This window comes from Mixophyes fleayi, chromosome 11 (genome assembly GCF_038048845.1).
Source record: "Mixophyes fleayi isolate aMixFle1 chromosome 11, aMixFle1.hap1, whole genome shotgun sequence".
Taxonomy (NCBI): domain Eukaryota; kingdom Metazoa; phylum Chordata; class Amphibia; order Anura; family Limnodynastidae; genus Mixophyes; species Mixophyes fleayi.
Window position 1 is genome coordinate 24,788,544 of NC_134412.1, and position 14,147 is coordinate 24,802,690.

General features: G+C 42.0%; 1 protein-coding gene across 1 annotated transcript in view; it reads left to right on the top strand.

Annotated features, from left to right (window-relative positions):
• GYS1 (glycogen synthase 1) overlaps window positions 1–14,147 on the top strand; it is a 42,620-nt gene that overhangs the window by 9,454 nt on the left and 19,019 nt on the right. The window contains exons 2-5 of the mRNA XM_075190819.1: window positions 3,874–4,055; window positions 11,272–11,463; window positions 12,157–12,345; window positions 13,891–14,035. Coding sequence (XP_075046920.1) covers window positions 3,874–4,055; window positions 11,272–11,463; window positions 12,157–12,345; window positions 13,891–14,035 — 708 coding nt within the window. The remainder of the gene's footprint in view (window positions 1–3,873; window positions 4,056–11,271; window positions 11,464–12,156; window positions 12,346–13,890; window positions 14,036–14,147) is intronic.

Consider the following 14,147-nt stretch of genomic DNA (forward strand, 5'->3'; position numbering starts at 1 on the left):
TCTCCCCTCCACTATCACATAGGTGGTCACTTTGAGATAAGTGACCATAAAGGAGATGGGTATACTTGTGTGTTCCCGGGGACGGCAGTTTTCCGTGAAGTGTTGTTCCGAAACATTAATTTTGATAAATAGTCATGATCTTTTATTCCTTATCATTGCGATAAGGAATGCAAATGATCGTGTACAAAGCGTGGTACCAGTTTCATGTTAATTACTGTAAGTAGTTTTCCAGAATGTTAAATTCTTAAACCAGTGGTGTCTGTGTGTGTCTCTGGAGTAATATTACAAAATCGAATGTACTTCAATTGTAGAAGATAAGCAGAACATTCTAACAGATTGAGTTAGCAAGACGACTATAAGAGGAACACAGATACACAGCGAAGATACCATTATTAAGTGAAATGGTTCGGTATTCTAGTCTCACTATCTGTTCTAAATCTGTAAATGTATTTGTAGAGTAAATAATCATATGAAATGGTTATGGTTATATATGGGATATAGTGTCCCATATACAGGTGCACAGTACCCCTGTAAATTGTATACAAATGTTGGCAACTATGTATGTATACACAGTATATCATATATGTAGCTGTTAGTAGAGCACTACTGAATAGTAAATATTGTTTATTCTCATGCTACAGTAGTGACATAATGACCATATTCCTACTGTTGAAACCAAATGCAGGACAATTTAATCTGCATCTCATAATGTGGAGGGTATAGGCCACATAGACTTAATCAGAATCTGTACTCCACACATGTATCCAGAGAAAACACAAGCCTGCGCTCGGTATATCCCACATTATATATGGTACCAGCTGCGTGGCAATAAGCCTGCGCTCGGTATATCCCATATTGTATGTGGTACCAGCTGCGTGGCAATATAAATGCCCATATATGTATACAAAACAAAATATACAGTTGTCAGCGCTTATCCTTTACACTGCATATCTGTGTGTATCTATCTAGCAAAATGAAAACATGAGGTATTAGTTCATATTTTGATCAAAACATTTAATCCTGCATCCCAACGTCAAGGGCACCTCATTGTATGCAGGTCCTACACTGACCTATATTCTTTAAACACCATTAAAATGCAGTTAAAATGAGATGGGGTTTGCATCTAGCAAGGACTGGCTTGTGAGCCACACCCTTAAATAGGCTTGATGGACAGCTGCTATGACAAAAAGGCAATATCCACACATGTGTCCGGTTTTCCTGTTAAAAATATTATTTTATTCCAAACATGAATTAAAAATACGAGCGGGTACGCTGACATCCATTGACCATATTGGTTCTTTATAAAGGGCTACTACTACCCTTTGGAAAGGACCCATATGGCGAAGATGATTTTCAAGAGGTATATTTACTAAACTTTTGGGTTTGAAAAAATGGAGATGTTTCCTATACCAGCCAGTCAGATTCTAGCTGTCATTTTGTAGATTGTACTAAATAAATGAGAACTAGAATCTGATTGGTTGCTGTAGGCAACATCTCCAATGTTTCAAACCCGCAGTTTAGTAAATCCCCAAGTGTTGCCCTCTTGTTCTCTGTTGCATACACCTGATGTGTTTAATAGGCGTATTATTTTAAAGCACAGATGTTGCTTTGTGGTCTATTTATTGGTGACTTTGTCAAAGTCCAGCAGGGAACGGGATCGTAAAGTGCTTGATGAGTAAAGTCACTGCTGCTCTCGTTGTGACACATGTCTGGCTTCTCCTCCGATCTCATCAGATGTTCTTGGCTTAGGCCCCTCTGCAATGTACCACACATGATACAGGCAATTCATGGTTAGGAATTTTATACCTCGTGCTCTAGTAAATATTGCTGAGCAATGGGTTGACTGCTTGTCTCTCTGGCTTGTTTTGAGGGATCAAGCAGCATTCCGTATGTATATAATATTCTGTACCGGTTAGTGTTTACGTCACTAGGTCCGAGTACTTCCTGTGCTTCTCTGTGTTGGCTGCAGGCAGGACGTATGTTTATACTTCTAAATATTCTGGATGACATTTTGGAGAACTGGTGCAAAGGAAACAGATGGCGTTGTCCATAGCAACCAATCAGGTTTTTGTAATGCAGTTCAGAGAATGAAACCGGTTAGAATCCGATTGCTGCAGACAAGACCCGTTACTGCGTTTGACACTAAAATAATAGGTGGAAATTTACAAAAAAAAACCAGAGTATAGATCAGGGCCGACAGGTAGAAGCAGGTGGGCATAATGCAGTTGTTTATTTTTGTATAGCACCACCGTATTACACCGACTATTTAATCCATCACATCCGTCTTTGACCCATTGGAGCTTAATAACCACTTTGTACATCAATATATTCTACCTTACAAACTTCTATATCTGATATTTTATCATATTGATATACATCTGCTATATTGATTTATTGATGTATTTGATATATTGTTGTTGTTTGCTAGCTTTATTTTATGTTTGTTTGTATCTTTTTAAGAAAGTATCATCTCTTTCTTGTTTTCTGTCTGATCTAAGACAGGGGTGTCCAACCTTTTAGCTTCCCTGGGCCACATTGGAAGACGACGAGTTGGTTTGGGCCGCACATAAGATACACTAACACTAACGATAGCTGCTCATCCAAAAAACCATAGAAAACATAGTTAACATATATATATATTTGAAAAAAAAGGTGATATATATATATATATATATATCACCTTTTTTTTCAAATCCCCCTATACTTACCTTTCAATCACCCTGTTCAAAAAATCCTCACTAGTTATTATACTATAATCACTTTTTGGATTGTTTCGATGCAATATCAATAAAGTGCATTTAAGCCAGGCATTGTATATCAGGGTGCCCTGACCAGGCCTGTGGTACCTGACATATACATCACTGTGACCCCAAATTGTGACCTGTTTTGCTAATTACACCACTATGTTAGCTAAGGGATAACAACTTATAATGGGCCAAAGAGAATAATATATAATGCCCCATTAGTATTACAAGTAGAAGTATGTAGCAGGGAGATAAGGTCCATGATGCTCCAGGACCAGGTGACTTTTATTCACTGGTCAGCGTCCCTTGAAACAATAAAAAAAATCCCCCTTAATTTGCCTTTTAATCGGCTTATTCTCCTGTCCTCTTCTCTTCTTATCTCCAATTCTTTGCTGCTGATTGTTCTTCTCGCGCGGGTGACTCCTCTGTGCTGCGCTCCGCAATGGATGTTTGGCGTGATGACATCACACCCGACATTCACTGCGAGCACCGCACGGAGGAGGAGACAAGGGAGGGAGCCGGAGTACTAGCTGACGTGACCGCAAGGTAAGTAGTTTCTTTTCTTTTTTTTTTTTGCAGGATTTTTTTTTTCCATTAACAGTGCTGTCCCCTTGCCACAACCAAAACTCCTTCTGGGCCACATTTACAGGCGGGCTGGGCCACATGCGGTCCACGGGTTGGACAACCCTGATCTAAGAGATCTTGCTCCCTAACCACCCCTTTCTCTTGGTAATCTTTTGTATTTTTATATCCCGTTTAACCTTGTGAATGCTAAAGTAGATTTAAGCAACCAGTGGTTCTACAGCAGCTGTGGAAATAGAAGCCCAAGGAAGCACAGCAGCCAGTGGCTGTAACGGGTCGTCCCACAGCAGCGATAGAGCCACAGGTTGTACAGCCAGCTTTACAGACACATGTTTTCTTATGTCAGACATAAGTTGTGGTTTTATTACAGTCTCGTATGAGCCGCTAACATCCGACAAACCTCTGCTCTAATGGAAACAATTATTGCGATTATGTTAATTTCCAAATTCTTTGTTTTAATGGTCCAGTAATCAATCTGGGCCTCATTTGATGTTGTCATTATTAGTTGTTTTATATTAACAGTGCTCTCTTGTTTCGTTTTCCCCAGTGGGAGGAATTTATACGGTTATACAGACCAAAGCCAAGATTACCACCGATGAATGGGGAGAAAACTACTTCCTCATTGGCCCCTACTTTGAGCACAATGTGCGGACTCAGGTTGAGTTGATTGAGCCTCCAAATCCTGCCATCAAGCGCACACTGGATTCCATGAACTCAAAGGGATGCAAGGTAAGTTGAATCGGCTTCCCTGCCTGACCGTGTGCAAGGTGGGTGGAGTCTGCTTCCCTGCCTGACCGTGTGCAAGGTGGGTGGAGTCGGCGCCCCTGTCTGACCGTGGGCAAGGTGGGTGGAGTCGGCGCCCCTGCCTGACCGTGGGCAAGGTGGGTGGAGTCGGCGCCCCTGCCTGACCGTGGGCAAGGTGGGTGGAGTCGGCGCCCCTGCCTGACCGTGGGCAAGGTGGGTGGAGTCGGCGCCCCTGCCTGACCGTGGGCAAGGTGGGTGGAGTCGGCGCCCCTGCCTGACCGTGTGCAAGGTGGGTGGAGTCGGCTTCTTTGCCTGACCGTGTGCAAGGTGGGTGACTCCACTGTGTGACAGTGTATATTGAGCTTGTTTACTCTACAGAACTGCACCAGAACTGGTTTCTTAACTAGGCTTGTCTTTTTGTGTCTTGTATTATTCGTATCCTGTTTATAATAAAAGTTGTTTATGCAGCATTGATTTAAACTTTATTTTCCATAAAAGTTCAGCAAAAGTTCTAAACAGAAGGCTAGGCTAAGTACAGTGCATGGATTTTACTGAGTTTATGAACTTATTGCTAATGGTGGGGCATTATGTAACAGAAGATGAAATGCACAAATTAAGGTTGGATAAATCAAATGACCAGACATTTATGAGTTTGGGTACTTGGCAGATACTATTGATAACAACTGGTTCATGGCTGGCTTTGACGTCTCTTCCAGTCCAAGGTTGAAGTACATTTTATTATTGTTTCCTTCTGAAAACTTTAATGTAAAAATCCATAAATTTGCATTGATCAGATCTATGTAGTTGTCCTTGTACTCTTTATGATTTCCATAATCAATCTTGAGATCTGCAGAACATTGATTTGCTACAAAGTAGAGAGGAACAAATCTGTTCTGTGACAAATTCACTTCATTCTGTCGTCGGTGGCAGAATTTCCTACGAGTTCCTTTGGAATTCACAATGTCATTTTTGTTTCACCTGAGATTCAAACCCCCCCCCCCCCCCCACACACACACACAGGAGAGTGAAATGTGTGTTGATTTTTCAGATGCATTTATGAGCCAGAAATTACTCAAATTGAAAAATACATTATGAAGCACAAGCGGAACCTGAAGATTGTATCACCGGAACTTCTCACTTCTGAGAAACAATCTTTTCAGCAGAAACATTCAATCCACATGAAATGTTGCTGCAGTGGCTCATCTGTACTATAAGGGATAAAATAGCTTCAACATTTAAAATATTTTCATAGACTTGCACACAATGAAGCATGTTAGTAATGGTGGCAAAAAATCATCACCATTTATTTATATAGCGCCACTAATTCCGCAGTGCTGTACAGAGAACTCACACGCATCAGTCCCTGCCCCATTGGAGCTTACAGTCTAAATTTGCTAGCGCACACACGCACAGACAGACTGGGGTGAATTTTGCAAGGTGGGTGGAGTCGGCGCCCCTGCCTGACCGTGGGCAAGGTGGGTGGAGTCGGCGCCCCTGCCTGACCGTGGGCAAGGTGGGTGGAGTCGGCGCCCCTGCCTGACCGTGGGCAAGGTGGGTGGAGTCGGCGCCCCTGCCTGACCGTGGGCAAGGTGGGTGGAGTCGGCGCCCCTGCCTGACCGTGGGCAAGGTGGGTGACTCCACTGTGTGACTCCACTGTTTGAAAGCTTGTTTACTCTACAGAACTGCACCAGAACTGGTTTCTTAACTAGACTTGTCTTTTTGTGTCTTGTATTATTCGTATCCTGTTTATAATTAAAGTTGTTTATGCAGCATTGATTTAAACTTTTTCCATAAAAGTTCAGCAAAAGTTCTAAACAGAAGGCTAGGCTAAGTACAGTGCATGGATTTTACTGAGTTTATGGACTTATTACTAAAAACAAAAGCTGTTTTTAGCAGTAAGTCCATAAACTCAATAAAATCCATGCACTGTACAGATTGCTTGCGACACTACTTTTTGACATAGTCCATGAATGCAGTAAGCATAAGACCCAGACATGGACGTTTGGGTCTCTAGGTGTCTCCAGTGCGTCTTCCCGGTCATCTTTCTCCGGCACCCCCACATCACTTTTACAGTAACAAATCGCACTCTGTTACTGAATGAACTAGCAGGCTGGATATTACTGCTTGGAGCTTCAAGGAAAAGAAAATCCATAAATTAGTGTTAAGTTTGTGCCTAACTGTAGATATTGGTTTGGAAGTTCAAACTCCTCTAAGTAGTCAAAATCATTTCCATTACTTGCACACAATGAAGCATGTTACTAACGGTGGCAAAAAATCATCTATTCATCATCCTCTTCATCATCATCATCACCATTTCTTTATATAGCGCCACTAATTCCGCAGCGCTGTACAAAGAACTCATTCACATCAGTCCCTGCCCCATTGGGGCTTACAGTCTAAATTCCCTAACGTACACACAGACAGAGACTAGAGTCAATTTTGATAGCAGCCAATTAACCTACTAGTATGTTTTTGGAGTGTGGGAGGAAACCGGAGCACCCGGAGGAAACCCACACAAACACTTGGAGAACATACAAACTCCTCACAGATAAGGCCATGGTCGGGAATTGAACTCATGACCCCAGTGCTGTGAGGCAGAAGTGCTAACCACTGAGCCACCGTGATGTCATGAAGCAGAAATGGTTTCAATGATGTCAATATTTCCTAGCGAATTAATAGGCTGCACTTTTATGAATATTGTTTCAGGCCAGTATTCAGAATGGTCACTTGTTCCTAATATATTGATAGGCTGCATATTGGTTTATACAACAAAATGGCCGCCACACAGCTGCAGGTAGGTGCTGAGGACACCTTAAAGCAGATAGTACCTCAGTAGAACTATGAACTAGGTGACGCTTCAGTAAACTTGAGCATTTCTCAGTCTGTATGCCAAGTCATTACAGCCTATATTTATGGTTTAGGTCACTGTAGTGTCTTAGTATGTTATATTTTATCCTTGCCCTTTAAAGCAAAATATCCCACCTTGTGACATTGCTAAAAATTGTAATTTCACTCACTCGCTTGTCTGTAGTCCTCCCCCTTCTGTCTGTGAGTTCAGAAACACATGTTCGGGCACTAAATTTAGCGTTCCTCTGCAGTGACCTGGTGATATACAGGGATTCAGTTACTGCTCATCGAAAAGGTCAATTCTAAAAATTGTAGATCATGCTGGTGTTAGGCCTCGGGTTCCAGGACAAGATCACAGCATTAGGTTTTGTTGGTGGGGACTTGTGATGTTCTGACGGCTGTGCTGGCTGTGAGAAGGTGACTGTTTGGAGGTCAGGAAGTCCCGATGATAGAGAATGTCTTTCACATGATGGTGAATAATAACTAATGCTTAAATTGAAGCTAAAGTGCACAGAGTATGAACTCCTCTTGTGACATTTTATAACCTGTATATGGTACAGACACGTTGACCACAGTGGACAAAGTTTGCGAGCTTGTAAAGTCAAAACTTTACTTTAATTTGTACTTACCTCCCCATAGTCTGGTCAGGGACGCTCCTAAACTGTATACTCAGTGTCAGTTGGCGCGCAGTCCACTGCACTGGTGGCCCCATTGTCTGTGTTGGGACGCCAATGCTTCTATTTGTGAGCGCTGACATAGAGAGTGAGGTTAGTACAGGAGAGAGTAGAGTACGTTCCAGCTCAACTCAAGAGCCCTAGTCGAGCGATTTTACATATTTGAAGCCCTGTATTGCAGAGTTCCTCCTGGCCAACTGGTTTCTGCAAAGCTCATTACCACCTGTCTGCATAAAATGATTACCAGGCCATTTTGGAGCGCAATGTTGAACCCAGTGTTAGAAAACTGGGTCTCCGTTGAAGGTCATGGATTTCCAGCAGGACAATGACCCCCAAACACACTTCAGTAAGCATCCAGGAATGGTTCAAGATAAGAGGCTGGACTTGAGCAATGAGTCCAGATCTGACGCCCATAGAACAGCTGTGGAGAGATCTGAAAACAGCAGTTGGGAGAAGGCTCCCCCCAAATCTGAGAGCATTGTAGGAAGCTCATACATCGCTTTAGGCAACAGGTGATTGCAGTTATTTTGTCTAGGGTATCAATAATTATGTCAATGCCATTTCTATTTATCTGATTTTAGGGCATTTTGCAGTATTAAATTCAGAATCAAGAACTAAGGTTCTGTAATATTAACAGAGAGAGAATTGTGGAGACAAAATATTGTTATTGTCGCCTTATGTTTGCAGGAAATTGTGAGCCGTTTGAAAAAAGTGCAAGGGTGCCAATATTTATGGTCAGGCCTGTATTCTATATAAAAACTGCAAAATATGCGGGTATGCCATACATCGTCTGCCTCCCACATAACAACGTGACCGCCCCCTTTCTGGCTTATAGAACTGCCACCCTAATGGCTCACTGGGTGAACGTGTGCCGGCTTGTGCGTCCCACTGGAAATAGAGTATGATGGAAAGGTCCAGCTTACGACCACTTTAGATTCACCCCTTTATTTATTTCATTTTCCCCTAAACTACTGTGCAGTCTAGCCTCATTCTTCTCGTGTCTTTTTAATTGTGAGAAGGGGGTCTTTTTAATATACAATATATTTGCCACCTATCGATATTCTTTTGCCATATATACCAAGATAAGCCATAATGTGATATGTTTTACCCATGTTCTTGGACACAAAGATGTAGTGTAAGAATGCTGTCCTTGAACAAATCTCTGCACTTATCACATCATCTCGCCCTACAACCTGCCCCCTCTACTATAATCCCTCCCAATTTCTCTGCTCCCTCTCCCCCACTACCATGCCCGCATCTAGCTCACCTGTCTCTCCCCACTGGCATATTTATATCCACCCTTAAACACACAAATCTCTTGACCCAGACTGTCATCCAACTACCACCCTATTTCTCTCCTCTCCTTTGTCTCCAAACTATTTGAGCCACTTGTGTACAAACTCCTATCTCACTTTCTCTTGTCTCAACTCCATTCTCTGCAATCAGGCTTCCGTTCCCCAGCATTCCACTGAAACTACTCTCACAAAAGTGATTACTAATCTACTTGCAGCAAAGTCTAAGGGTCACCTCTCCTTACTCATCCTCCTTGACCTCTCCGGTGCTATCAGTACTGTTGAACATTCTCTTCTCCTACACACCCTTCACTTCAATGGCCTTCATGACAGTTCTTTCCTGGTTCACTTCCTATCTATCCAACCTCTTCTTTAGTGTGTCTGCCTCTGGCACATCCTCCCCTCCACCCTCTCCTCAGGGCTCTGTTCTTGACCTTCAGCTTTTTACACTGTGCATCTCTACTCTTGGGGAACTAATTTGCTCATTCAGCCTCCAGTACCACCTCTATGCTGGCAACACTAAAATCTACCTCTCCTTTCCTGACCTCTACTCTTTACGATTTAGTTTAACCATCTCTCTGCTATCTCCACATGGATGTTCCAATGCCACCTAAAGCTCAATATGTCCGAAACAGAACTTATCGTCCCTCCTCCCCTTAAATCTGTCTCACAGTCAATAACAATTTCCTCAGTCTCCCAAGACTGCTGGCTGGTGTCACACTTCACTTCACCTTCTCTTTCATTCCTCACATCCAGTCTATCTTTCAGTTCTGTCACCTCCACCTTAGAAATATTGGCAGAATACACAAGATGCCATCAAAACTCTTAACCATTCACATGTCCTCCAGAATCCAATCTGAATTACTCACCTTTTCCTACAAAGCCCTCAGCAACTTCACCCCTTTATTCAGCTGAAATCTCATCTCAAAATACTCTATCTGCCTCTTAGACCTACCTCTGACCTACACCTTCCATTGTCTCTGGTAACCATCTCTCACTCCCACCTACAAGACTTCCCCTGTGCTGCTTCCCACTTATGGTGTTCCCTACCACACCTGATCAGGCTCTCCTACAGCCTTCAAATCTTTAAACTCTCTCTGAAAACCCACCTCTGTATTAGAGCTTAGCCTGCTTCCACCTACCCTGCCCACACTAATGCACCCTCACGACAGTCCCAATCTCCATCCTAAGCCACACTTGTTCCTCTTATTTCAGCTGTGCCCGCTTCCAATTAGAATGTAAGCTCTCTCATGAGCAGTACCATCAACTCCCTTTGTTTTCATGTCTGCATTTATTTTGTCAACCATTATGTCCTGTTTTCCCCACTTTACGGTGCTGTGGGGCACTGTGGCTCCTTACAAATCAACGATAATTTAAGCCTCTAGTATGTAGTTGTATTGAAAAATAAATAAAGATTATAACGTCATATTTGCCTTTAGAGGCTTCTCCTCTTAAAAACAAAAGCTCCTTATTTTGAGTTTGATCAATATTGTAGTCTGTCCTAGCAGTAGTTACAATTCGGATGTCTCAGAGCTGACCTTGAGGCCTGTAACACTACACATCAGAGAGCCGCCTGGCTGACGGCTGCTTATTTCTCCATTGAACGGATTTCCCAGCTTATATTTTTTTTCCCAGACTCCCCTGTGTTCTCCTGACTTTTAATGATGTGTTGTACTATGATCGCATATTGCAGTGCAATGTACTTTTCCTTATTAAGTTTGTAATTTTTTTTTTTAGTAATTTCTTTGTTCAGTTTTGTTAACAATTTTAACGTTCATAATCATCCCGTAATAATAAAGAAACTTGTTTGGATTCGCTTACATAGTGGAACGTGAACTGTGGCTCTCTCTGTTAAATTGACGTTGGCACATTTGCCTACTGCGCAATGCACCCAAATATTAACAGCAACTCCTATAATTGTCTTGTGTCGTCACTATCCCGCCAATGTGCAACAAACACCAAGTGGACATAAATGATCAGGGAAAACAAAATACAGAACGCTTTTACATTTAAAGGGATTATTGCTGGAGACAAATAGCATTGCGTTAAAATATCGAAGGGTTGGAAGACTGGCACTCCAAGCCTGGATGGCAGGGCATGTTGGTACATGCAGTTCACCAACAGCTGCTCCCCAAGGCTGGTTTAACAAAGCTTATATATAGCTCTAGAAATCAAGGTAATATTCACATACCTGAAGATATGGAAGGGTCACGAGAGAGGCAGTACCTGTGTGGATGTCCAAGACCTCGGACCGTAACTACGTATTTATTTTCGGGGGGATGATTGGATAGAGAACCAAAGAGTGTGACTGCCTAGGGGGCATTAAAGGTCAATCCAGCTATGAAACTTCTTAGTAGAAATGTAAAAGACCCTTTATCTTCTGCACAGGTTTACTTTGGCCGCTGGTTGATAGAAGGCAGCCCGTATGTAATCCTCATCGACATTGCAGCCACAGCTTGGAGCCTTGACCGCTGGAAAACCGAGCTGTGGGATGGCTGTACCATCGGGATCCCATGGTACGACCGAGAAGCCAATGATGCCGTTTTGTTCGGCTTTTTAACCGCGTGGTTCCTTGGTGAGGTACGTGTGCTAAATAATAGTCTGTCAGCCTGTCCGATCTGTTCTCTTTATTAAACAGCTCATGATCTGTTTATCAAAGAAATGTCACTTATTTACAAGTAGCATTTTATCTCTTGATATGGAACTAAACCAGAAATAGTGGTTAATACAATACAACGCATTTTACTTGTGTGTGAGCTTGCACAGTACAATAAGCCACAGCAACCAATCGGCAGATTACAATGTAGATTGTAGTGTGTGTGATTGGTTACACTGTTCACATTTACACTTGATTTAGTAAATACTAATTTAAATCTGGCGCAGCCACATCTGCATTGATGGTGGAATCAACAGTGACTTCCACTGTCTTTGTGTAACAATGATGACAATGGTACCCGTTATTATTTCTACAATGTATGTTGTAATTGGTAGATTGGGCCTTTACCAGATATATACATTTGTATATGAAACATTAATCTTAACATGTATGATATGTATACAGCACCATTTTCTGAGGTGGTCATGTTGTACATACAATAAATAAATCTAGCCACACGTGGTAACTCATGGAGATCTGGTTATCTCCGTTTCAGTCCATACAAGATGGATATTGTGGAGACCAGTTAGTTTCGGCCCACATACTTAGTCCCTCGCACACTATTCTTTAGTCTACTCCCTGTTCCTAATCATCTTTCTCTGCCTTTTCTCTCTCAGTTTGCAGCACAGAGTGAAGATGAGAAGCCCTTTATACTCGCTCACTTCCACGAGTGGCTGGCTGGCGTTGGCTTATGTATGTGCAGAGTTCGCAAGCTCCCAGTGGCCACTATCTTCACCACGCATGCCACCCTTCTCGGCCGCTACCTGTGTGCTGGAAGTGTGGACTTCTACAACAACCTGCAAACGGTGAGACGGGCCCCACAATGTAGTGCTGGTTGGAGGCCAAAATGTAGCTGGACCTGATTTACTCTCTCTATAGTTAGACGTACTGTCCCTGCTAAAATGTATTTTTATTTCCACGTTTAATGTTTTACAAACCTAGAAGCCTCTGGAACGTCTTGGTCAATGATGATTATAGAGTAGAGCTCCGAGAACCAAATCCTTTAGTAATATATTTTGTGCATGTTCGGCTCCTTTCATGGCTCTATATTGAGATCTATTCCTGCATCAAAAATAAGGTCATTTCATTCTTGTAGCTGCAGTTATAAATAATAGTTTATGGTATTAAACAATAACTCCACCACCGCCATTGTGTTTAATATTTCAATGGACAATAATGACAAGAAAAACATCTAAGTTACAACCAGAAGGCAGCAAAAATATATGTTTAAAAAAAAAAATACAAAAAATACACATGTGCAGGTCTGAGTCCATCCAATCTTTTTATATGGATACAAATTGGTTGGAGATATCCATATATATATAGATATGGCTTTGGATTCAGAGGAAGACATGCCTCATTCTGGCTGAATACTGATTTAATGAGGATAAATGTTTAACGTTCTGATGCTTGAGTTTTGATATGTGATTATACTAGGATGATTCTGCTTCAGTAAGGCTAGGTACAAACTACAGAAAATTACTCCCGTTGCCATATTAACAATTTTACCAATGGGGAGGGTGGAGGGGGGGTCCTGATCAGCATGACTATTCCTATACACATTTTACAAGATTTACCTTCACATCTGTCATAACCACCGGCTGAAAAGATTGTGACTCTGCACACTCCATAGGGGTCTATGGACACTGCCGGTCGTGAGTTCATCCACGCTGCAGGATTGGAACGAGATTGTTCCATTGTTGACTGAGATTTTTAGTTCAGTTTAAAAATCAAATGAAACGATACGATGAGCTTTGAAACGATAATAGTTCATTATTGGAGCGTACACACTAAACGGTCGTTTATCGTGTGTTTGGCCCAATAATCGGCTGAAAATCCTGTAGTGTGTACCCAGCCTAAGACATGGAGCATAGCTACAAAGCACAAAACGTTTTCAATGGGATTTCCAGTTACATCCCAGCCATTAAACATTAATGCGGCAGAGAAGCTGAATTTGACAGCTGGTTTTTAACTGTAGTGCAGCAGAATAATTAGTAATGATTTGCAAGTCGTCTTATTAATTTAGGGAGACACATTTACAAATAGGTGTAGATATCCTTTAAAGGACATGAATATTTTTATTTGCTTCAAGAAACATAGGTTAGTTTTGTTGCCATACATAGACTTACATAAGTTTTCTGAGTGTTCTTTCTGCTACACTCGGAACCCTGTGTAATGGCCGGTGAGTTCAATTGGACGTTATCACAATATTAATAAACTAGTAGTGAGAAGATAACAGCGGCTTATATTACCTTAGACATGGCAGGAGAGTGAGGAAACCGAATGTCTGTTAGTGCACTAGAGGCCTGCTGAATATTTATGACATTAATCAAATGACGTTATCTCGGCAGTTTAATGTAGATAAGGAAGCTGGAGATCGGCAAATCTATCACAGATACTGTATGGAACGAGCTGCCGTCCAGTGCAGCCATGTCTTCACCACCGTCTCTCAAATCACTGCCATAGAAGCCGAGCATCTGCTGAAACGCAAACCGGGTAAGGACCTATATCTGCCAATAGGCTACTTGTCCTTGGGAACAGCGCCATCTACTGTGTGCATGAGTCGTTGTTAGAAGGTGTCACTAATTGCACTGAATTTGACACTTAG